General features: G+C 43.3%; 1 protein-coding gene across 1 annotated transcript in view; it reads right to left on the bottom strand.

Moving 5' to 3' along the window:
* Window positions 1-1074: 1074 nt before the first annotated feature.
* Window positions 1075-25069, bottom strand: part of LOC310791594 (intermembrane lipid transfer protein VPS13C-like) — a gene marked incomplete at its 5' end in the record, with an annotated part of 130999 nt that continues 107004 nt past the window's right edge. The window contains 9 exons of the mRNA XM_083653261.1: window positions 1075-1982; window positions 2470-2553; window positions 3139-3262; window positions 4191-4279; window positions 9693-9807; window positions 17577-17700; window positions 18891-18936; window positions 22845-23008; window positions 24582-24657. Coding sequence (XP_083509387.1) covers window positions 1881-1982; window positions 2470-2553; window positions 3139-3262; window positions 4191-4279; window positions 9693-9807; window positions 17577-17700; window positions 18891-18936; window positions 22845-23008; window positions 24582-24657 — 924 coding nt within the window. The 3' untranslated portion in view covers window positions 1075-1880. The remainder of the gene's footprint in view (window positions 1983-2469; window positions 2554-3138; window positions 3263-4190; window positions 4280-9692; window positions 9808-17576; window positions 17701-18890; window positions 18937-22844; window positions 23009-24581; window positions 24658-25069) is intronic.

The raw sequence follows: 25069 nt of genomic DNA, 5'->3' as shown, positions 1-25069 counted from the left end.
CACCTACTGGCCACATGAAATCAGCCATACAGTACTGTGGGCCAGAGGAACAGTACAGCCTCTGCTACACCGTCAGAAATATTTGCCAGAAAGTAGCAGAATTCAAACCTCAGATAAGTGAAAGTAAAGTACACATAAATCTGGTGTTTGAGTATCATACCACTGCCCCCCCCACGTGCTGTTGCCATGGCAACAAGGACAATCTCCCAAAATGTCGGCGTGTTCCTTTAACCATAATAACCAACCTTTGGAACATAATTCAACATTTTCAAATAATAACATTAACAATTTAAATATAGCAGCAAGCATGTAAAAAAGTGTATGAATGGGGGAAAGGGGAACGGGCACTGCACTAGTAATATAAATATTTCATGAGCAATATAACAGCCTAGTCTAGTAGGACAGGCTGATGTATAGGCCCCTGCCTGGTGGCCGGCGGGTGTTGGGTTTGTGGGTGGGGGGAGTGGCTTCCTGGCTCGGAGGAGGGGTGTTTGAACAGAATGGGACGGATAAAGAGTGGACTGGTCAGATGGAGAAACAAACGCTTTTTCCATCATTTTTTCGAGTCAGTTTCAGTCCAACAGGAAAACCATCACATCTTGTCACATGATGCAAATGATCACATGATGAAGAGCCAACACGGAGGAGAATATGAGAGGAGGAATCACTTCAAGAACACAGCTCATTTCCAATAGGATATATATTGATTTTCAGCAGAAAAAAAGTGGAAAAAGTGTTGAGTATCTCTTTAATATTTGTGGTAAAAAGCATCATCTGTATATTAAACCGCTCGGCTCAAGTCTTTTGGAAAAATTGAAAGAGCAAAGTCAAATGAGTGGCTGAAGCAGGAATTATGTTGTTTAAGTATTTGTGATGAATCCTTCTGTCTCTTTCACTCACTCACTCTCAGACACACACACAGAATTGTCAGCTTTTAGATCTCGCCAAAATTATTTACTTTAGTTATTTCTTCAAAATCCTCGGATCTATCTCGATATTTCCCAGCAGCTTGTTTTTTGACAGAGATGCTCACCAAGCAAGAGCAGCTGAAACATCCAAGACTCACAGGTGCAGCAGAATTAATAAAATGACTTTATAGAAAATTACCCAGGTTACATTTCATATTCAACTCTTGATATTTTAAGCCTTCAAAGTTCAATTGCTTTCAGACATTTACCCATAAAATCAAGTTTAGCTAATAGTCTCGCTGGAAGCCTCCCCTCCCTTCCGTGAGAGGAGTCTGGCAGCGCTGGTCCCCATTGTGGAATTGCGATGGGTGGTGCTTAGCGGCAGTGCCCTTGGAAAATAGCTTCCAACAATCCAAATCTTCGTCAAAACTTGCCATTTTCAGTGTGTAGCAACGAGCTAGCGTGTAGGTTTCTGGCGTTAGCTTGCTAACTAGTTAGCATTGTTGTTTTCATTGCTGCGGCAGGGGACATTTTCAGCGACACACAGGGAAGCCGTTCTGATTGACATGGTCGGAGCCAATGACAGAGCTTCTTGCATGCAGCCAGACTCCTCTCACGGGAGGGAGGGGAGGCTCGCCAGCGAGACTAAGCTAAATACAACCCAATACATCTTATGAAAATTAAGTTGACAATCATTTTTTTCATTTTGGAGAACAGCTTTGTTACACGTTGTGTAAACATAAACAGCAACTCAACAGTTTGGACTCGCTGTTCTCTGACTGCAGCAGATTATAGGACTCTGTCATCTTCATAGGAAGCTAAATAGAAAATCTCTTCAAATCAAACAGTCACAACACAAATAAAACTCTTGACATCTTAGTGCAGAAACATGAAGAGGCAGAGACACACCATGAAAATGGTCCAATGTAAAGATATGGAACATAATAGAATATGTACGATCCTTCTGGTTCTTCAGGGCTTGTTGGAGGTTTTGAGGAAACGTTGAGACTTCTGCCTCGACATCTGGTGCTGCTGCCGTGCCACCTGGGCGTCCGAGATCACCTCCTGCAGCTTCTACACACACACGCACGCACACACACACACACACACACACACGCACACACGCACACACGCGCGCGCACACACACACACACACACACACACACACACACACACACACACACACACACACACACACACACACACACACACACAAAGATTATATTCGGGCCATAAAAAACTCAGAAAGAAAGACCCTGACGACGGCACTAGCAGGAGGGTTTCCCACTTCTGTGGTTTCATCATGTAGCTGCAGGCTAGCGCTGAGCTCGTTAACTAGCATCTCGTTAACTAGCATCTACGCTGTGTCCTCATTAAAATGTTGTTTGTTTTGTTTTGTTTTTCTTCAGACGCATGCAAGTAGGCGGTGGTAGAAAGAGAAAAAAACACAGGGAGAATTGCAATTTTGCTTGTTTCGATTTCGATGATCGAAATTGGAACACCCATTTCGATCAATTTTCGATTTAGAATTGAAATGGTGACACCGCTAACGCACACACACCTGGGCAGCGGGGGGGTCTTTCAGATGGACGGTCCTCACTGGCTCCTGTCCGTCTCTCTTGGGGATTTTCAGTTTCTGTTGCTCCTGACAGAATAAAACAGCAAACAGAAATCAATAGAAACGCTGAAAAAGACAATTCTAATAAGACAAACTGACAGGATTGTTACAGAGAAGTTAAACTCTATGTGTCTGACAGACAGAGGCTTGGTGTGTCACTGCCCCATGTGAGTCACACACAGAACATTTTAGGTTTTGGCTGCTGCTAGCTAACATTGATGAACATATATGATCGGAGACAGAGTAATATCCGGTTATGGAATTATATTTATCACCACTTTGGCAGATGTGAAACATGCTGGGTTTGTTTGCTACATCAGTTAGCTAGCCAACTCACTAACATGATGAATTAATATAAAATGGCCATGGTAACATTAAAGCTATAGTTGGCTAGTGAGTCATCAGCCTGATTGCTATTCACGTGTAAGATGATTACATTTACCTTTCTAACTGAAGATACACATTAAGCTGTGGCAGTGAGCTAATGGCTAAAGGGGCGTCTGTGCCATTCAACATTTAGGCTCGCGCAGCACGACTCACATCTACAGCTGGGACAGTGACAGGGCACATGATGTGCAGCTCAGATCAGTGTGTATGGGTTTGTGTGTGTACCTTGCAGTAGATCTTCAGGTCAGACCCGCTCACAGCCGGAGGTCTGTAGAAGTTCTCAAACAGACACTCCCACTCCTTACTGAAATGTCCCACAAAGTCCATCTCCTTCACACACAGAACTCTCCTGTGGGACAGACAGAAAACAACAACAATAACAACAAAGTTATGACAGACAACAATAAAAACAACAACACTTCAACAGCAAACCAGCCCAAAACTCAAGGGTTCATGGGTCGACGCCTAGACGGAGATATAAAATAGTTCTGTGGAAGATCTCGAGGGTGATCTGACACAGGAGCAGGGTGGTGAACCGGTGGAGATGTACTGAGGGAATGTGGATTCCGAAGGAATATAATTCACAATCCACTGAGCAGTTTTAGAACCATCTCATGGCTCTGGGCGGAGGGGGAAATATTCTTCAGCATAGTTAAGTTAAGTACCCAGACGGCGGCCAGAGTATCTGCTTCTCACTGCAGACATGCCTGGATGTGGTTAACCAGCTCATCAGAGACGCTTGTGAAGGCAAGGGAGAACTGGCAGTGCTTTGGCTCAACCTTGCCAACAGTGTTGGGCAAGTTACTTTCTAAATGTAATATACCGTACTACATATTACTAGTTACTTTCATTTGAAAGTAATAAGTTACTTTACAATATTACTGCCTGTGGAGAGTAACTGGTTACTTATTACACAACTTTTGCATTACTTTCACTGTAATAACAGTAGTAGCAGAATGACATCGTCGCCCGGGAACATCCCGAAAAATTATTTCAACCATCTTGAAGTCAGTGTAAACCATCCAAAATTCTAAATGTTATCCTTTTCCTTTGTTATTGTCATCTATAGTGGTTATTTACATAAAAACACACACTTTGATTAGGAAATGACAGTGCTTTCATAAAAAAAAGAAGTAACCTTTCATAAAAAAAGTAACTAAGTTAAAAGTAACTCAATTTGTAACTTATGGTATAATATTACTGAAACCCTATTGGTAATAAGTTATATTACTGAGTTACTAAAAGTAATGTATTACATTACGTAAAGTGTCTCCTACCTGTTGGTGACGATGATGTTGGTCTTTCTGTGTCCGGGGTACTCACAGTGACCTCTGAACACCTCGCCCTCCAGCTGCTTCTCTGACCGCTACACGCACACACGCGCGCACACACACACGCACACACACACACACACAGGATGTCAGAGTGCACGCACTCACTCACTCACTACCAATCTACCATGATTTCATTTCTATCCTCATTTACTGCGTTTTCACACTGGGAATGATTGTTTTTGTTCCGTGCCCGAGTAAGACTGCCTATCTCCTCCCACATGTTTTGTTCAATTGATACCAAACTTTTGGGAAAGTATCTTCAGACCGTCTTCTAAAGAACGACCCGTCCAGATCTTTTGAATGATCAAAGATTGAGTCCACAGTGCAGCAAAGTGTTGAACTGAAGATGGTACTGTAAACAGTGACTACAAATTCTCACTAAATAAATCTCCAACATTCATGACTTTTCTTTTCTTTTATAAAACTCTGCTAGCACGGTAGATGAAGTGTGTAAAATTCCAGAATTTTTGACAGTATTTTATATTCTGCCCTCATGTATACTATTGCAGTCAATGGAAATAGAGCATCTTTAAACATCACTTTTTCCATTTATGGAGCAATCAATCTGTGTACAAACAAATGACAGACATCTCTTATGTTGTATAGATGAAGTATGCAAATTGTCAGAATTTTGTCTTGAATACTGAATATTTGACACTAGTTTGAAATCTGCCTGTGAATGCATGGACAGCTGTTAGCCCTCGTTCACACCATACGCCGAAGCCACGCTGAAGCGATAGTTTCACCTTCTATTCTTCTATTTCTATTTCTATTTTTCAAGCGTGGAGTGCACTGCACCTGAGCTGCCAGGCATGAAGCCGAGCGAGGCGCTGAGGAAAAGAGTGCTTCTGGTGTGAGCGGTTTAGCGTGGCACTCAGCTTCTGTTAAGCGCTGCTTCTGCATAGCGCCTGGTGTGAACCAAGGGTTATACTGCACCCAGGGTTGTAGTGGTGGCTAAACGCACGTAAACGCCGTTTAGGTACCTTTTTCAATGCTCTGCAGCGTTTAGGCACCTTTTAAGATAGTTTACTCACATTTTTAAATCGTTTATGCACTTATTATTGCACGAGTTTTAAAAAGTTCGAGTAGGAAACTCTGTTGATGCGGAGACCACGGCAAGCACGTACGTCACACACCAAAAGAAACAAGATGACACATGGCACTGACCAGGAGCTCCGCGAACGTAGCCCACTACTTGTGGATCGCTCCGCGGGAAAGGTAGGCTACACGGCCCCGGTCACATTGGTGCCTTTCTCGAGCTGCGCTTGCCTGCCCAGACAAACAACGTGGCGGTGCCATTGTGGCAGCGATGCGCAATGCGCATTTGGAGACGCGCATTTGGAGACCAGCTCATGGTGAGCTGAACGTATGTTGGTTAAAAATGTGTGTGGGGAAAATCATATAGGCCTACCGTTTTACAACTGAATCACTGGACTGAATCACTTCACGCAATTAAGACAACGTGACAATTTCTGACGCAGAAGAAGCAGAATGGATTCGTCAGTTTTTCACAAATAACCCGAAAAAACGAACAATATAGGTTGCAAATGGTCAATTGCTTTTAAAGCAGTTAGTCAGATTATGCCTGACATTATTGTTGTCAAGTAGCAATGACTGAAGCTTGATGTGCTGAGCTCAATTAAGCTAATGTTATTAATTTGCACTGCTCTGGCTGTCATTAGGCATTGATTAACTGAATGCTATACTGTTACTTTGAACATCCATTTGCAATGATTCTGGCTGGATATTAACTATTGTAAATGTGTCACAATGAATGCAATTTGTGCACAATGTGTAAATACATTTTATATTGATTGTTTAGGCCTAATTATTTGTAAAGTCACAACACATTAGAGATGTGTGTAGTTCTTCATAGATTTAGCCTCTTCATTTTGCTCTCAAATGCACCAGGTTGACGAATTTTACTTTAAAATGTATAAAATTTTCTTCCGGGGGAGAATTCCCCCGGCCCCCCCTTGAAAGTCCAAGGCCCATCCCATAGCCAGCTACTTTTCCTATCTGGCTGGCTACTCAGAAATGTGGATGTGGGGAACCCCCTGATATACCTTATAGGGCTATTCAGATTTAAGTTGTTCATATTTTGTCTTGTATAGCCTATCGGTCACGGAAGCTTATAGTTTATCCGCCGTTATAAAACTGCCGGTGCCACGTGAGAAAGCTGCCTCAAAAGTATAGTTTACCCACTTTTTTTTTTTTACCACTACAGCACTGACTGCACCCTGGTGGTTGGCCAAGTCATAGTGTGAAGCTTCCACTGATTTTCTCACTTCCCAAGTTGCTCGACTTGATCACAACTTGCCATTGGTGGCTAAGGTTGTAAGTTGGAGCCTTGGGGGATGTAGAGTAAACGTGCTTTTAATGCGTTTAAGCAGATTTTTGGTCTGTAAAGTTCTGCTGATGGACCCTCATGTAGGCTATCTCTCATTTGTTGTTGTGCTCTTCCTTCCTACCTCCTCAAAATAGATTCAGACAGCGGAATAGCTCTCTTGTAAATTTGTAACCATGGCGATGACACAGCATTATCCTCAGGAGAAATGAATGCTTTCAACAGGAAGTGAGCGTCCATTTTCCTGAGTTGACACATAAACGCCATGTTGGCGACATTTTATAGTTGATACTCTGATGTCCCGTTCCTGTGAAAGCAGCATGAAGCTATACAGATTTTAGAATGTGGCAGACCACATTTCTTCTGTAGTAGTTGCAAGTTTCAACTCGTCTCGTTGCGAATCTTTGGCGTAAACTGGCCTTAAACAAATGCTCCCCACGGACACCTCAACGCTAACCTGACATTGCCAGATGGAGGCGGTATTACCATTCTCTCGCAAATCTCACGAGGGAATCCAGCTTGCTTGCGAGGTTACCTCAACGCCCCCCTTTCAAAAATATTGCTTCCAGTGCCGCCTGACATTCTCCGAACGTCTGCTAGGGGGCAGTACTGCCCCTGCTGAGAAACACTAAGTTACAGTGACAAAGTGAAAACTATGAATAAGGAAGATCTGTTTATTCATCAGGTTTGAACACACTTCACACACTTCACACTGAAGGACACAAACACACGTCTACATCCGTGGACTTTAAGGCAACCAAAGGGTTAACACATTGATACCTGATGCAGCATTTGCGTGTATAGCCCTCATTTGTGTGTCTATCCCTTTAAGTCTTAAAGGGATACACACACAAATGCTGCATCGGGTATCAATGGGTTAAAGTAATGCACAAATACTACAGTGAGTCCTGCTAAGTGATGTCATGCTAGGGACAGGAAGGCCTCAGTTGCATGAAGTTCTATCAGTTTATATGCAATTCACAAACTGCATCATGTTCACAGGATGAAGATCACAGCTATATAGTTATATATATATATTTATATACACACAGTATGAAAGCAATGGTTTAAAAGGTGATGCTACAAACCTTTTACAAAAATATTGCTACGTTCTACAGCAGACACCTTAATTCATTTCTGTGTTTATAGTAAAATATTTTCCACAACCTGCCATTGTAGTTTTGGATAGAATCTAAATTATAAATGGTTTTAAACATAGCATCCTAGAGTGCTTCACAAATAATTGTAAAAAAAAAAAAAAAACGTTTAATTAAAAAAGTTACAGAAAAAAATCTATCCACTGATTTAAAAAAATGCTTTGAGGTATCGAATGACAAGATATTTACTTTGGCATGCAAAGAAACCTGAATTACACAATAATTGATAGATACATTTATTAGTTTACAAAAGCAAAACTCTGCCACACACGTTTATACAGATTAAATCAATCCAGGTAGCATTTTGAGACAGGACTGGTCTGAGACACAAACAGCATTAAAAGATTTGAAATACAGTTTAGAACTGAAGCCTTCTATTCCTCATCATGCTGCATGGAAGAGAAACAGAGAAGAAAGAGATTATAGGCTGCAAACTGACAGACACACAGCACTGACAGACAGGAAACAGACAGACACACAGCACTGACAGACAGGAAACAGACAGACACACAGCACTGACAGACAGGAAACAGACAGACACACAGCACTGACAGACAGGAAACAGACAGACGCACAGCTGACACACAGGAAACAGACAGACACACAGCTGACGGCAGGAAACAGACAGACACACAGCACTGACAGACAGGAAACAGACAGACACACAGCTGACGGCAGGAAACAGACAGACGCACAGCACTGACAGACAGGAAACAGACAGACACACAGCACTGACAGACAGGAAACAGACAGACACACAGTGCTGACAGCAGGAAACAGACAGACGCACAGCACTGACAGACAGGAAACAGACAGACACACAGCACTGACAGACAGGAAACAGACAGACACACAGCACTGACAGACAGGAAACAGACAGACACACAGCACTGACAGACAGGAAACAGACAGACACACAGCTGACAGCAGGAAACAGACAGACGCACAGCACTGACAGACAGGAAACAGACAGACACACAGCACTGACAGACAGGAAACAGACAGACACACAGCACTGACAGACAGGAAACAGACAGACACACAGCACTAACAGTAGGAAACAGACAGACGCACAGAGATAACAGCAGGAAACAGACAGACGCACAGTGCTAACAGTAGGAAACAGACAAATTGACCACGGCGTAGTTTTGCGGTTTGCTATTAAGTAAAAGTCGTATGATTATGGTAGAAAAAAGTAGTCAGTGGAAAGGAATTGCAGCCGCTACAGTAGCCTGGCTATTTAAATATGGCAGGTTTTTGTGCAGGATATCTCGTGTCGCGCAATGATGACAATTCTCTCCAATCAGCAGTCTGCAGTGTTTTCACCTCAGCTTTTGGTCTCACCTCAGCTCGCTTAGAACCTCGACGGAGTTGTTACCCCAAAAAAACTACCAGGTAATAAATGTATGTACCTGTACGTAAAAACAAAGTAGAGTAGAGTTGAGTCGAGCCAGTGGTGGAAAAGCACCATTAAAACAGACTCGAGCTGTACTGTGTGGTTTCACACTCGTTTAGAAATGTTTTGTGCATAAAAGTGAACTTGTTGTTTAATCAGTTGCATTGTGGAATCACAGATGTAACATCACAGAGTTTGTGTCACACATGGTGTGCAGCACTACAACCCTTGAATAAATCATCTTCTTCTCCTCGTGTGTTTCAGAGGCTGTAGAGAGCTCAGGTTTAAAGCCACAGTGAAGATACTGCTCTCATCTGAAACTAGAAGACCTGTCAGGGCATCCAATGGTCATGACATGTTGTCAGGAAGGGGCTAAATAATGCTCTAAAGTTAGGCTAAGTTTCGCAAAGAAGAACTGGCATGGCCATTTTCAAAGGGGTTCCTTGACCTCTGACCTCAAGATATCTGAATGAAAATGGGTTCTATGGGTACCCACAAGTCTCACCTTTACAGACATGCCCCCTTAAGGGTTACAGTTAACTCACCTGGAACAGGTCGAAGCCCTGCGACTCGGTCTGGTTGTACGGTCTGATGACGCCGTCCTCCCTGATCAGCCTGACCGGCCGCAGCTTGGTCACTTCCTCTGTCGACTCCGCCGCCCTGACCACACACACACGCACACACACGCACGCACACACACACACACACACACACACGTATGTCAGCCTAATGACAGTGGCTCTGCCCTCAGTTTGATGGTGGAGCCTACGAGCAGGCAGTTTTCTACTCTGCTTTAAAGATCTGGCTGGCAACTTAAAGGAGGACTTTGCCAATTTTCAACCAGCTTTGTATCGTTACAATGTGGGTTTACGTAGATGAACAATATGTAACTTCCCTCCATCTTCATTCTCAGGCACGGAGGTGAACAGATGTTCTGCTCGAGGGCTGTTGTTTGAACTACAGATTTGTTATTAGTCTTTTTTCTGTATGCGTTCATCCACTGGAGAATCACATGGAGAGCCTTAACGAGCGTTAATGAGCCATACCAACTGGCAGGGGCGGAGTTTCTGCAGGCAGATGAACGGAGATCTTCTCGGTGCAGGAAACATGCAGAGAAGGTAAACAATGTTTATCTGCATAATACTAGCCACACTGTAATGATACGAAGCTGGTTGGAAATGAACAAAGTCCTTTAAATAAGGAAAGTGACTGGAGAATTTGGGGATTTAGCAAATCAGCTCGACAGTTTTCTGCCCAGATTTCTGCCTTCACACTGCTGCCAGCTGCGTGATGCTGCTTTCGGGATCCATCCATTCTCGTGAACGTGATATCTCAGGAACACCTTGAGGGAATTTTGCACATTTGGCACAAACATCCACTTGGACTCAAGGATGAACTGGTTACAATTTAGTGGTCAAAGGTCAAGGTCACTGTGACCTCACAAAAGACCCCTTTTGGTCATAACTCAGCTAATTATGGCAAAATTTCACCCAAATGTCTAATAGGATGAAATGATGACATTTTAAGTTCAAAGCTCAACTTCACTGTGACATATACAGTATATTTTAGTCATCTGGACAGACATGTTAACTGCAACTTGACTTGTTGATGGAGGCATACAACTACAAGGCGGTTATTTATATATTTTTTTATATACAATGGATTTTGTAACAGGTTACAAACATCTACAGTAAGTTACCATGGGAACTCACTAAGGACCACAATGCATTAATTATGCGTTAGTTATTAGCTATAATAATCACAAGCTCATGAGGACGTTTGACAAGCAGGTCTGGATTGACATTCAGAGAGAACATGAAGCAACCGATGCAGAACATCTCTTTGCAAAGGAAGATGCTTTGTCAGAGCGTGCAGGCAGCGCTGAGCGAGGTGCCACAAGCAGCCACCAGGGAGCGCTGAGCGAGGTGCCACAAGCAGCCACCAGGCAGCGCTGAGCGAGGTGCCACAAGCAGCCACCAGGCAGCGCTGAGCGAGGTGCCACAAGCAGCCGCATTCTCCAACTCAGAGGGACCAAACTCAAACAAAGCAAACTATGTGAAGGCCAAAACGGGCGAGTTGCAGTCAAATGTTTGCTGGAACATCTCACCTTATGTTACCTCTACAGTGAAAGCATGGAACAGTAAGTTCATCAGGTTATCCAGAATCCAGCGAGTGGTCACAGTAAAGGATGCAGATTACATGACGGATGGGTCTCCAGTACTGTGGAGGCGGGGGGATGGGGAGGGGGGTGATGGGGGGCAGGGGGGTGTCTTTTGGGGTGACGTGAGGTGAGTGTGTGGGTGCATGAAAAGGTGACATATGTGATACCACTGAAAAGCTGATTAACTTTTACCTGCTGAACTTTACCTGACTTTTTAAAGCATGATTAGCAGGTCAGAAGATTTTAGAACAATATCTATTTTAGCCGTGGGCGGCGGTCTTGGTCTTTCAGGGTTAAGAGACATGATCCAGACCTACTGTCTGATTTAGCTCCACAAACAGCTGAAGGTACTGATTGGGTTTTTAATCAAACTGACACCTGCATTAATCAACTATATAATGTTGCCTAAAATCTAACTTCAAAGCTGCAATAGGCAAGAGTAATGTTTTAAGGAAATTAACCTAAACCTCCTCACACCTAAATGTCTTCCTATAAATCCACTACTGCCTGATGTGAACCAAAGTGCCCTTCTGGGACATGTATTAAACTGATTGATTGATTGATTGATTGATTGATGCTGTTGCAACGTCTTCGAGAGCCTGAGATGTCAACCTCTATGCAGATGACACTATTCTTTATTGCTTTTCACATTCTACACAAGCTGCCATTTTTCATCTTCAACATGCCTTTGGTACTTTGCAAAATCACTGTTAGAGGTTAAATGTATTTTATAGAGAAAAAACTTCAGCTTCAGCTCTGCACTTTAACTGTATTGAATGAGTTGTTGTGAAGTTGCTGAAGTGAACTTTGGAATGAACTTGGCACTATGACTGGTGGACAAAAAGTGTGTTACTATTTAGATATGTTCTGATTGGTCAACAAGTTGTGGTAGAAGAAGCACTCCAAACTCAGCATGGCCGTGCCATGCGCTCATTCAGTCAGTCAGCCAATCTCTGAGGAGAGAACAGACGAGGAGAGAGGAGGCAGGGCTTGGATGAATGTTTGGTGTTCTATGTGACTTTAAGACAAAGCTTTTCTTTTCATTAGAGTCTACATGATTCATACATTTGAAATGTTTAGGAAGTATATACAGGTGTGGGTGCGTTCAGATGACACCTTTTGCACATGTTTACAAAGCAAAGCGCACTGCAAACAATTGAGATGCGTTTGAGGTTTAACTTTGCTAGCATTTAGCTAGCATTAGCCTAGCTTGCAGACACTGTTCAGTGTTTACAAGTTCTTAAAAACTACCTTATTGCTGAAATCATAAACACACAGCTAGCCCCCATTGCCTTGTTTTTTTTACATTCATGTCATGATGATCATTGAAATGGAAGCACAAGCTCATCTTCCATGTTTGTTTTGCCGTTACTCATGCTTATTTTTTATTGGACGATGCACGGCATCCAATTCCAGATAGCATATGACCAAAACAAAACACAATCATATACCAAATATATTTTACAGTGTACAGTTTTCACTTAAAGAGCATGGAGCAGGGTAATTCCTTTGCTAAATGTATACTTAACCTTGTCCCTATGTATATTTGAAAAGTAAATGCATCATTAAAAAAAAAAAAAAAAAAGTTTGAAAAAAAATATGGAGAAAAACACCTTCCTTTTTCAGAAGGAAATAACAGACTTTTATTGTGACAAGAAAAAGCCTGCTACGTCAGAGTGGGGAGTGGCTCTCGCGTGCGTGCGTGTCTATCTCTCCCCTCTCAATGTCGTCAATTTCATGGTCAGTCGCATTTCAGGGCAGCTAGTCAGGTACGTAGGCCTACGCTAGTCAAAAGTCAATCAGTCAGCCAATTAATCGGTCGGTCAGTTGGTAGGTTAATCACTAGTTAGTTTTTAGTATATAGTTAGTAGTTTAGTCAGTAGCTGCCTGTAGTAAGTCGTTGTCAGTGAGTTTTGGGTCGGGTGTCGCCAGGTTCCTGCATGCAGATAACAAGTCAGCTCCACTCTGCTGCTGCTGCCTGTCTGCGTGACACTCTTTCTATCTCTCTCTCTCTCTCTCTCTCACTCGCTCTCTCTCTCTCTCTCACTCGGTGTGTGTGTGTGTGTGTGTGTGTGTGTGTACCTGCTGTCTGCGCGGTGACACGCTCTCTATCTCTCTCTTTTTCGTCTCTCTCACTCGCTCCGGGAGGGAGGGAGGGGAAAGAGCGAGTGGAGGGGCCGCCGCCCTCCGTCAGTCCCCCCCTCTCTCTCTCTCTCAGTGTGTGTGTGTGTGTGTGTGTGTGTGCGTGCGTGCGTGTGTGTGTATCGAATTACAGTCCGCACCTCGGCCCGCCTCCGCTCGCTTGTGTGTGTGTCAAATTACAGTCCGCACCTCGGCCCGCCTCCGCTGCTTTCAGCTCCTTCACAACTCTCTCTCCGCGGTCCGTTGTGGGCTGTTCCTGCTCTCTTTCACTGTCAAAATTAGCCTGAGGCCCATCACATGCATGTGCATAAACATTTGCTACCTCCTCTTCCTCCTGAAAACCGGCGTTAGCATCCATAGTGTGTGACTGACAGCCCTGACCTAAGTGATGACAGACAGAGGGACAGACGGGCATGCCTGGCGACTCCCTACTCTGACGTCAGAGTTTTGGGGTCCAAGATGTCAAAATAAAAGTTCAAAAAATAAAACGACCCCAGAAGTCACTGTAGTGTATATGTAAGTGTCTTAATGTGAAAATCAAGTTCCTCCATAATTCACCTACACATTGACTGATTGGGGTCTCTAACCTGCCCCATGCTCTTTAAGTGTGTCAGAAATTAACAATCCTCAATCTATCTATTGTAAAGTTTAATATCGCTTTGACCTTGATTTTCTTCCAGTCTCTACAATTGGATGATAGCACATTTATTATGAAGATTCAAAATTCATATCCAATTCCGGACACTTATTTTCCACTGTGTTGTGTATTCATATACTTAATATTAATCAACCCTTCCTCTACCTTTACAATGTTACAGATACTTTTAAGAAGTGCAGGCTATGTACTCAAAAGTCTTATTTTTCCATACATTTACCAGCCAATACCGAATCTCTCCACTGTCGCTCAATGTGGGATGTTGTCCGTGACTAAGTTCATAAGTTAGTGTTTGATATTCTTAAATGTGTAGGCTATAGATACTTATGAAATTTGAGACCTAGGCAGGGTGGGTGTTACTCATTGGTGGTGGATGAGTTGAGTTCCCTCCCATCCCTCCCCCTGATATGTGAAGCATTTTGAGTGTCTAGAAAGGCGCTATATAAATCCAATCAATTCTTATTATTGTTATTGTTATTAATAAATGTGTAAGAACTTGTGTAAATTATCTTTCAGCTGAGAACTCTGTATGACAATGTTGGTAAACACTGGAAATTACGCAAGTGTCCGAAATTCGATACAATTCCGTTTCCGTTTCAAATACAGAGAGCTTGTAAAAATGTGAGATGCATCACTTTGGCAAAGGAGAGCGCTGATCCTGTCAACATGCTGAAAACGATGAGAAGGAGCGAACTCAAACATGCTAATGTGCAGAAGGCGTCTGAACGCACGCTGTGTCTGTAGTGAAGGAGCGGTACTGTCGGCTCTTTCCTCAGGTCGGGTCTGTTCAACTCACAATGCTGCAGCATGGCAAGGGGGGCGGGGTTACTCAGGGGGGCGGGGTTACTGGCAGCGTTAGAGTGATGGAGAGGTGTGTGTGAGGGCGGGGTTACTGGCAGCGTTAGGGTGATGGACAGGTGTGTGTGAGGGCGGGGTTACTGGCAGCGTTAGGGTGATGGACAGGTGTGTGTGAGGGCGGGGTTACTGGCAGCGTTAGGGTGATGGACAGGTGTGTGTGAGGGCGGGGTTACTGGCAGCGTTAGAGTGATGGACAGGTGTGTGTGAGGGCGGGGTTACTGGCAGCGTTAGAGTGATGGAGAGGAGAGGTGTGTGTGAAGGTGGAGTGTTAATCCAGTCACTTCTCTCTGGCCGCTCACTGAGCACAGTAGTGGTTCAGTATGGAAACACACGATGAATGGAAGTCCTTCAGGTTCTACACAATGCAGACACTTACCTGTCTTGTCTGCGACCTGCGGGGGAAAAACACCTCATGCCAGCACGCTTCCTAGCAAAACTGCAGTCTGACATACAGTTTAAAGCTGCTCTCCTCAATCTGACATACAGGTAAACGAGGGCTGCACAATTAATCAAATCGATATCCAAATCGCAGGAATAGTTGCCATTTGATAAAGGTAGGGTGTCACAACATACTATTAAATGAAGCATTGTGGTGCTACAGACAGAGATACCCTGGAGGAGCGTTTCTAGGTAGTGGCACTGGCCACCCCTGAAATTTAATTGGCCACCTCAAAATCCTGAGGGTGCTGGCATCTGTGGCCGACATGACTGTATTTCAGTCAGTATGTAAAGATACTGGCATCATATTAAACTAGAAGACCTAAGGCGTCCATTACTACGAAGCATGTCATTCTAGTTTGTTGGCAAGGGGGGTAAATATCGCCCCAGATTTAGGCTAAATTTTGGCGAGGGAAAACCTGTCTACATCCTTCCTAAATGCCGCACTCAGTGCCACCCGTGCTTGAGTCTGTGCCCCACCTGGGCCACCCCAGTCAAAATGGCCTGGACACGCCACTGATACCATGGCCTACAAATCATATTCTCCAGAGGCAAGGGAACATGCTTGTTGGGTACAGACCTCAGTAAAAATCCCATCATCATTTATATATTTCAGTGAAAATGCAAAGAAATTGCATTCCAATAGTATTGATTAATATCCAATGACAATACCTGTCAATATAAGAGCAATACGTTTTCTGTTTTTGCTTATGGTGCAGCCCTAGTTTAACCTCAATATGAAATGCATTTTAAAGCTGATCTCAATCTTTAGGGCTTTTATTTTGATACTGAACTGAGGAGCTGTGCATTTTCCTGCTGGCACAGCAGTGTTTCCTCTGTGTGTTTAGTGATTAAGGAGCGCTGCTTTAATAGCAGTAGCTATGAATGAGCGGACATTCCTTCAAATACTCACACAACAACAAAACAACAACAACAAACAAACAAAAAAAGTCCCAGGCATTAACTTATGAGACAAAAAAACACAAGCAGAATGTCAAAATTAGACAGCGCACAAGAATCAGAACAGAGGAGACAACATGGTTAGCACGTTACACTACATGACATGTTCAACACAAAATACAACAAACAGAATGAGCACCGCGTTGCTATGTTAAAGAAGATGGATTTAAAGAAATTCACACAAAACACTGTGCAAAAATATTTAAATACCATATTTCCTCTAATAGTCGATTAAAAGCCTGGTCACTGATACTGGCCGGCCCCAAACACAGGCCGGGTAAAAAACAAAGGAAAAAAACAACAGTGAATACAGTAAACTCCTGAGCCCTCATTTATCAAGCCAACGTACGATAAAAACTGTGTACGGACTACCATACCCCCTGCTGCAACACTCGTGCACGTACGTGAGCGCAGGACACGATGATATAGAGGCAAAGTGACTGCCTACTTCCTGCTTCAGCACTGTACCAGAGATTTTCATCTGCCATTTATTTTCCCTTAGACATTTCGTAAAATGCTTATAAAAATTGTTTTACTTGTTCAAACCAAACGGTACAGATATATTTAGAAACAGGAGAGACCACATAACATTTCACTCAGACCAAAACGTAAAAGAATTGCGGATTTAAAGAAAATATTTTTTCAATGTAGTTTTTTTAAGTTTTGGTCCGAGTGGAATGTTCTATGGTCTGTCTCTAATATAAAAAAAGAAAAGGAAATCCGCACACTGTTTTTTAAGCCCCCACAGTGAGTTTTTTAATTACAAAAAAGCAACGATTGTTGTCTGTACTGCCTGATGAAGACCCGTGAGGGTCGAAACGTTGCTTTTTTGTAATTAAAAAACTCACCATGGGAGCTTAAAAAACTGCGGATTTCCTTTTCTTTTTCTATACGCGTATTTTTTCCAGCACCTGTTGAAATAGTCTTGGATGTGCGTGCACTCTACTCTTCTACAACTGTCTCTAATATAAGCGTGTAGAAAATATTTTTTCAATGTCGTTTTTTAAAGTTTTGGTCCGAGTGGAATGTTCTATGGTCTCTCCCGATGTCTGTCTCTAATATAAGCCTGCTTCTAAAAAAACAGTAGTTGAAGTTGGGGTAAATAAAGGTCAGGGGCCAATATTAGAGGAAATACGGTATTACCACCAAAACACAGAAATTAAAATGACACATTAACTGAAGTAAAGGAAGTCTTAAGGAGCGCTTGTTTCGTACCTCTGGATGCCCTGGAAGGTGGAGCTGGCCATGTCCACGATGCCGCCAGTGGGCCGGGCCACCACCCCCACCAGACCCTTCCCGATGCCCTTAAAGAAGCCGGCCGCTCCTTCCTTCTTCGCCCCTGCAGCCACACAGCACTCAATCAGTCAACTCATCACCATCACAAACACCCTGCACTCACTCAGTCAACTCATCACCATCACAAACACCCTGCACTCACCCAGTCAACTCATCACCATCACAAACACCCTGCACTCACCCAGTCAACTCATCACCATCACAAACACCCTGCACTCACTCAGTCAACTCATCACCTTCACAAACACCCTGCACTCACCCAGTCAATTCATCACCTTCACAAACACCCTGCACTCACCCAGTCAACTCATCACCATCACAAACACCCTGCACTCACCCAGTCAAGTCATCACCATCACAAACACCCTGCACTCACTCAGTCAACTAATCACCATCACAAACACCCTGCACTCACCCAGTCAACTCATCACCATCACAAACACCCTGCACTCACCCAGTCAACTAATCACCATCACAAACACCCTGCACTCAATCAGTCAACTCATCACCATCACAAACACCCTGCACTCACTCAGTCAACTCATCACCATCACAAACACCCTGCACTCACTCAGTCAACTCATCACCATCACAAACACCCTGCACTCACCCAGTCAACTCATCACCATCACAAACACCCTGCACTCACCCAGTCAACTCATCACCATCACAAACACCCTGCACTCACTCAGTCAACTCATCACCATCACAAACACCCTGCACTCACTCAGTCAACTCATCACCATCACAAACACCCTGCACTCACCCAGTCAACTCATCACCATCACAAACACCCTGCACTCACTCAGTCAACTCATCACCATCACAAACACCCTGCACTCACCCAGTCAACTCATCACCATCACAAACACCCTGCACTCACTCAGTCAACTCATCACCATCACAAACACCCTGCACTCACTCAGTCAACTCATCACCATCACAAACACACAGCACTCACTCAGTCAACTCATCAACTTCACAAACACCCTGCACTCAATCAGTCAACTCATCACCATCACAAACACACAGCACTCACTCAGTCAACTCATCACCATCACAAACACCCTGCACTCACCCAGTCAACTCTATAGAGTAAACTATAGAGTCTACTAGAAATATTGCGCATGGTCATTTCTAGGTTGTGTGCTCATATCTAGCACGCTTCGCGCTCACCCATCAGCAGGTCAGTTGAGCAGACCCTCCAGCTCAGTGTGTCGTGAGGAAACTTACCCTCCACTGGTTTGGTGATGATGCCTGTGACTCCGCCCACCATGCCCTGCGGGGAGACGAGAGGCGGTGAGTTTGAGACCAATCAGCAAACACAGCCAATTATCTCTGTGTGTGAAGTGAACCAATGCATCAGACTTAATGGTTAAAGCCTCTGGCAATCCACTCTCAAATATCTCTCTTTTTTATAGGATATCACAGCTGATCACATTAATTACTCACCCAAATGAGTCTAAAAAACTTTCACAGCTATTATAAAACCAGGTGCAAACACCATGGACACAACAACCCCTCAGTGTTTATGTCCATGCTGCATGCCCATATCTAATTATGATTGGTTGGAGATTGCTGACATCAGCGATCTCCTGAGAGAACTCTGTTCATTTTACCTCTACTTTTTCAAACTGCCAAAAACCAATGCAAGGTCAATGGGGTCACGCTGCTGTATGTACGAGCTGACTGAAGCTCACTGAAACTTTATCCACAGTCACACAAAGTACATTTCACTGAGCTTCAGTCAGCTGCTTTGGACGCGGGAGGTCGGCGGATCGAATCCCGCTCCACCCCTGTGCAAGCCCTTAACACAGTATCACTAAAATGATAAGGGCTCATATATAACACATATGAGCAACTATTTTTCATGGGGGGCCACATGAGAAACCCAGATTGTTGCCGGGGGCCGAACAAATATTGTCATGCCGTAACCCATGGATGGGCAGCTTTGATGATAGAGAGGGCCACAAAAAATGTCCTCGCTACCAGGTTTTGCTGAGGGCCGAACAGCGCCAGCACGAAAAATTTGGTGCATTTGAAGCCAGGTTTAGAGGAATAACTAATTTTAAATTAAGAGTTGTGATGTCATTATTCAGTCTTAACCACCAATATTTTATCCTTTTCTCACTCACTCCTATGTCACCACCCGCTCTCCTTCTTCAGTGCTTGAAATTAACTTTTTTTGACCACCTGCCAATATGGCTGCTAGATTTTAAAGTTACCAGCCAACTATAATTTCCACTAGCCGAAATGTTTTTCTTGAAATAAACCAGAATATGAGTGGGTTAATTCAAGCATAAGTATCAGTAAGTGGCCCGGGATTCTCAAAGCCTGTGTTGAGGGTCACACAAGAACAAAAATGCACTCTTGAAGCTAAAGAAATCCCAAACCAATGAGTTAATTATTTACATTTCTACTTCAATGTAGCCTTTTAGTCATAAAGATTATTGAAAGATATTCCATATTCCAGACTGAAATGCTATAACAGAAGTGGAGTATTGGCCAGAATGACATGAACATTTGGACACTTGGTATCTTGCATGTTGCGTTCAGGTGCACTGTAATTTATTTTTTTTGCAATTCGATCGCGGGCCACACAGGTGGCACTCGAGGCCCGCGGGCCGTATTTTGCCCATGTGTGCCTTAACATGTCAACACAACGCAGGTTACATAAACACAATGGGTCTGTCTGTAACTCAAGTGAGCTCCTATCACCTAGCTACCTAACTAGATACTTGATTAATTAGGTAACTAATTTTAATATAGGTGGATGAAAAATAACTAGTTTCAGACGTCCTCATGCTTGAAGGTAGCATTGCATGTGACAGGTCACACTGGTGCTGTTTCCATTGAATATACAAGATTTTTTCTGACCAAGATTGATCAAGTTGAATCTCAAAGCATTTGGCAATAAATTTGTATAAAACTGCATGGCTGGGGTAGGGCTGGGTATCGAGTTTCGATACTTACTTGGCACCGAAATGAAAGCATCGATACTAAGGGGTATCGAAGCCTCCCTTGTCAAACGATACCAATTTTCGATACCAAAACAAAACAGCGTCATTGAGCCTATAAGCATGCGACATGCTTGCACACCGCGCTCTAATACGGCTGGTGATTGGCTGTCATGTAGAGGCATGCAAGAAACGTTACACCCACTTTAGCCGGTGTGTTTGTTGTGAGCCAGGCGTGCGGTGCGGATATAGTATACAATAAGTTAGCCACTCAAGCTACTCCTATCCAGGAGTACCATATGGCGAAGATGATGAAATGCAGGGAAAGAAACAGAAACAACAAGGACTGGTTTCCACAGACAAGAGAAATAATCTCGAGGTGGGTCAGCTTACCGCAAATTGTTGTTGATGTTAGTGGTTATCAGATCCCTCAGTCTGACAAATCCATGCATCTGGCTGTGAGTTGTCGCTAGCATTAGATCGTTTAATTAATTGCCGCCGTAACGTTATGCGCAAGCGGGCATTGTGTATTTTTAGCAACTCGTTAACAAACGCTGATGTCATGATAGTTTGTTGAATGTAAATGCGATTCATTTATATTGATAGGCTAGTAAGTGAATGCATGAAGTGGAGCTGTCTCGTCAGATTGGACAAGAATGACGTTCTGTTGCAGCAGTGAGCATTAAACACTGATCTGCAACGCTAGCATTAGATGTTTCATTAATTAGCGTTAACGTTATGTGCAAGCGGGCAGTTATCACCCATTATGTATTTTTAGCAACTCGTTAACAAACGCTGATGTCATGATAGTTTGTTGAATATAAATGATATTCACTTTGTGCCATTGGCTATATTGATAGGCTAGTCAATGCTCAACTAGTCTTCCATGCATGAAGTGGATCCATCTCATCAGTTTGGACAAGAATAGAGTTCTGTTGCATCAGTGAGCATTAAACACTGATTTGCAACTCTCTGTTTTGCACTGAAAACTATTCCACTGATTTATTTGTTTTACATTTCTTTCCTTTGTAGTACTGCAATATTTTTTGTAGGGACGGCAATAAGTTTAGACAACTTAAAGTTATGTTAAATACAGTAGGTTTTATTTTTTTCTGCTGTAAAACTTAAGATGGTGGGAAAACTAAAGATTTGTAAAATAATTTCAATGTGTAATGCAGTTTTATTTTTGTTCAAATGGATTTTTCAAAAAATTGGTATCGAAAAAAGTATCGTTCAGGAACCGGTATCGAAATCCAAGTATCGAAACGGTATCGATATCGAAAAATCTTGAACGATACCCAGCCCTAGGCTGGGGGCTGTTTTCTCTAACGTTATACTACTTTTATAATCCAGAAAGGTCGAGGCTTCACAGGCTACCGTGAACACTTTTAATTTGAAGGCGAAAAAGGGAAATGGTACATATGAACTGATAGAATTGACAGACCAGTGTCAATTCAATCTACGAATACACCATTTCCCCTTTCCACCTTCAAATTAAAAGCGTAAAACCCAGCGAACGAAAATGTTACAAACGCTACAAATGGGAAGTAATGACAGCTTATCATTTAATAAAGCACAGTTAAAACGAACTCCACTTACACTTGAAGGTTTGCAATGGTGCTATCATCCTGGCTGTGTAGTCCTGCTTTGGGGCGGGCGGAGCGAGTTCTCTAACGTTAGTTATATTAGCAACCTAACTAGCGGCTGCTGTCCAGAACACCGTCAGGTAAGATGCTTCCTACTATTGTTCAAAAGTGACTTTCCTGACACTGTACAAACATCTGACTGCACTAAATTTAAGTAAAGGCTGACGTTATTGACTATTCTAGAATAAAAATGAAAAGAAAGTGAAATATGTTTGTTATTTAGCCAACATTGTTTCACTTTTTTCTGATGCGGTCGGATTTGTGGGCGTCGCCATTAGGGGCTCGCTTCGTTCTTCTTCGTCGGTTGTAAGGGTCGCAAGGTATCATGGGATACCCTAACCCACCAAAGTGTGCATGGTATGGTTCCTCGGAAATTATCCATAACCAGGTACCTAGAAAGGTTGCAAATTCAGTGAACTTATGTATCAAACTGGTTTCAGACAGCCTAATTACAACTTCTTACCTAGAAATGCCACCTATATTGCTCGTTCACTTGAGAATCAGACAGGCCCGAAGTAACAAAACAGAGTGAACCTTGGTTTTGGACTTTCAGGTGTGAAAACACATCCTGAGCAGAAGCATACCTTCAGAAAGCCTTTTCCTCCTTTAGCCAGACTCTCTCCAAAGTCTTTGGGCGGCCGGTTCATCTCCTCCCGCCGTTTCTGCTGGTACTCCTTGTCCATGGTGATGGCTGCCAGGCCCTTCCCCACCGAGCCCGTGATCCTGGACACCATTCCTGCAGCACCACCTGGTGGACAGATGCTTCAGTTAAAACAGACAACACTGGCAACGCTTGCTTATACAGTAGCATACAGCAACACTTACAGACACAGGGAGTTAAGTTCCTAAGCCGGTTACACAAGGAAACTGGTTTTGAGGTGACGTTAGCCAATCCTGGTGCTTGTATGGCGTGTTCTGCCCCCAAACGGAGTGGGATTCTGCCTGTTCTGCACCTACGCGAGTGGGATCCGCAGAGAACTGGGCAAATGGCCGCTTCCCTGCGTACTACCATTTCCAAGCCGAGGCAAGAGTGCTGCCTGCCGGCTTGGAGCATCGACTAGTCAGAGAATATGAACTTGTATATTGCTGTAAAACATGTATATTGCTTTAAACACGTGTATATTGCTGTAAAACATGTATATTGCTGTCACGCTCGGCAACTTCACAATAAGACAGTAGCCTATTCTGAGTGTTATGGAACACATCTGCAGCCTACCAGCATACCAGCGGGCAATAACAATGCCACAGCAACAACACACTTAGAGAAAACATGTTGTAAACCAGAATCTATGGGAGTATCTGTGGAGAAAAGAACATTTTTAAATCTACGGTAGTTGTTTTGTTGTGGATGCGATTTGGCCATACCGGTGATAATTGTAATAATTTGGGTCTTAATTATGCATCCTAACTTAATAGTTGATTTGATGGTTAGATGTGGCCTTTCTTACCTCATAGTGCAAGTTGAGCTGTTTATGTGCTTTGCCTAAATTTTGTCCCATAATGCAGATGCCCGCGCGCTGCCTATGATTTTATTGACACTGAACATTGTTTCACAAGTGAAAATAGTCGGCTATAACATTTGTTCGGGGAGGGTCAAGCATATATTTCCACGGCAATATTGTGGGATCTGTGTGTGAAAGTAATAGATTACATTCGGGCAGAAGGTCTGTATGTACTTTAGATTAGATTAGATTTATTTCCAACATGGTGAAAAACAAAAGACAGATAAAGAATAAAATAAATATAGGCAAGAAAATGGCGAGCAAGAATAGTCAATTAGAGTTCACAGCATATACAGCAAATTCTCAAGCAATTTACTTTTGCATATCAGGCCCGAAAAGGAGTAGGAAGAAGTACAATACTTGTCAAGTCCTACGCCTTGTTTTTATATCTATAGGTTTAATATGAATGTAGTATTATAGTACTCATCCATAGTACTCATACAGCAATATATATGTTTTTAATCTAGGCAGATGAAGTGTCAGTTGCTCTTGATTCCTACAGCAAGGCGGTCAGACTGAGACTGAGTCTGTACTTTACAGACAGGAACAGACTGGAAACATACTTTAGTGATGTTTGCGGCTGCTCTTCAGACCAGGAGGGAAAAACAGACTGGAAACATACTTTAGTGATGCTTCTGGCTGCTCTTCAGACCAGGAGGGAGAAACAGACTGGAAACATACTTTAGTGATGTTTGCGGCTGCTCTTCAGAGCAGGAGGGAGAAACAGACTGGAAACATACTTTAGTGATGCTTCTGGCTGCTCTTCAGATCAGGAGGAAGAAACAGACTGGAAACATCAACAGGTATAAATGTCCTTACCCACAGTGTGACCCAGCAGACTCCGCACTCCAATGACGAAACCTTCAGCAAACTCTTCTGGGCCCTGAACAGCTCCCTGAGAGACACACACACGCACACACACACGAACACGCGCACACACACACACACAGACACAGACACAGACACAGACACAGACACACACACACACACACACACACACACACACACACACACACACACACACACACACACACACTGTAGTTAAAGTTTGGTGGGCTGATCACATCGTTGCTTTTCGTGGACGATGTGATCCTGATGACATCATCAGTCTGGGACCTTCAGCACTTCACTGGATCAGGTCACAGCAGCTGGGATGAGGATCAACACCTCTAAATCTGAGGCCATGGTTCTCAGCAGGAAACTGGTGGATTGTCTCCTCCAGGTAGGGAGTGAGTTCTTTACTCCAAGTGAAGGAGTTCACGTATCTCAGGGTCTTGTTCTCGAGTGAGGGGATGATGGAGCAGGAG

Source organism: Poromitra crassiceps (assembly GCF_964638095.1).
Source record: "Poromitra crassiceps genome assembly, chromosome: 16".
In the NCBI taxonomy this organism is placed as follows: domain Eukaryota; kingdom Metazoa; phylum Chordata; class Actinopteri; order Beryciformes; family Melamphaidae; genus Poromitra; species Poromitra crassiceps.
The sequence above is the reverse complement of the archived record's forward strand: the minus strand, read 5'-3'. Positions and strand labels throughout refer to the sequence as shown.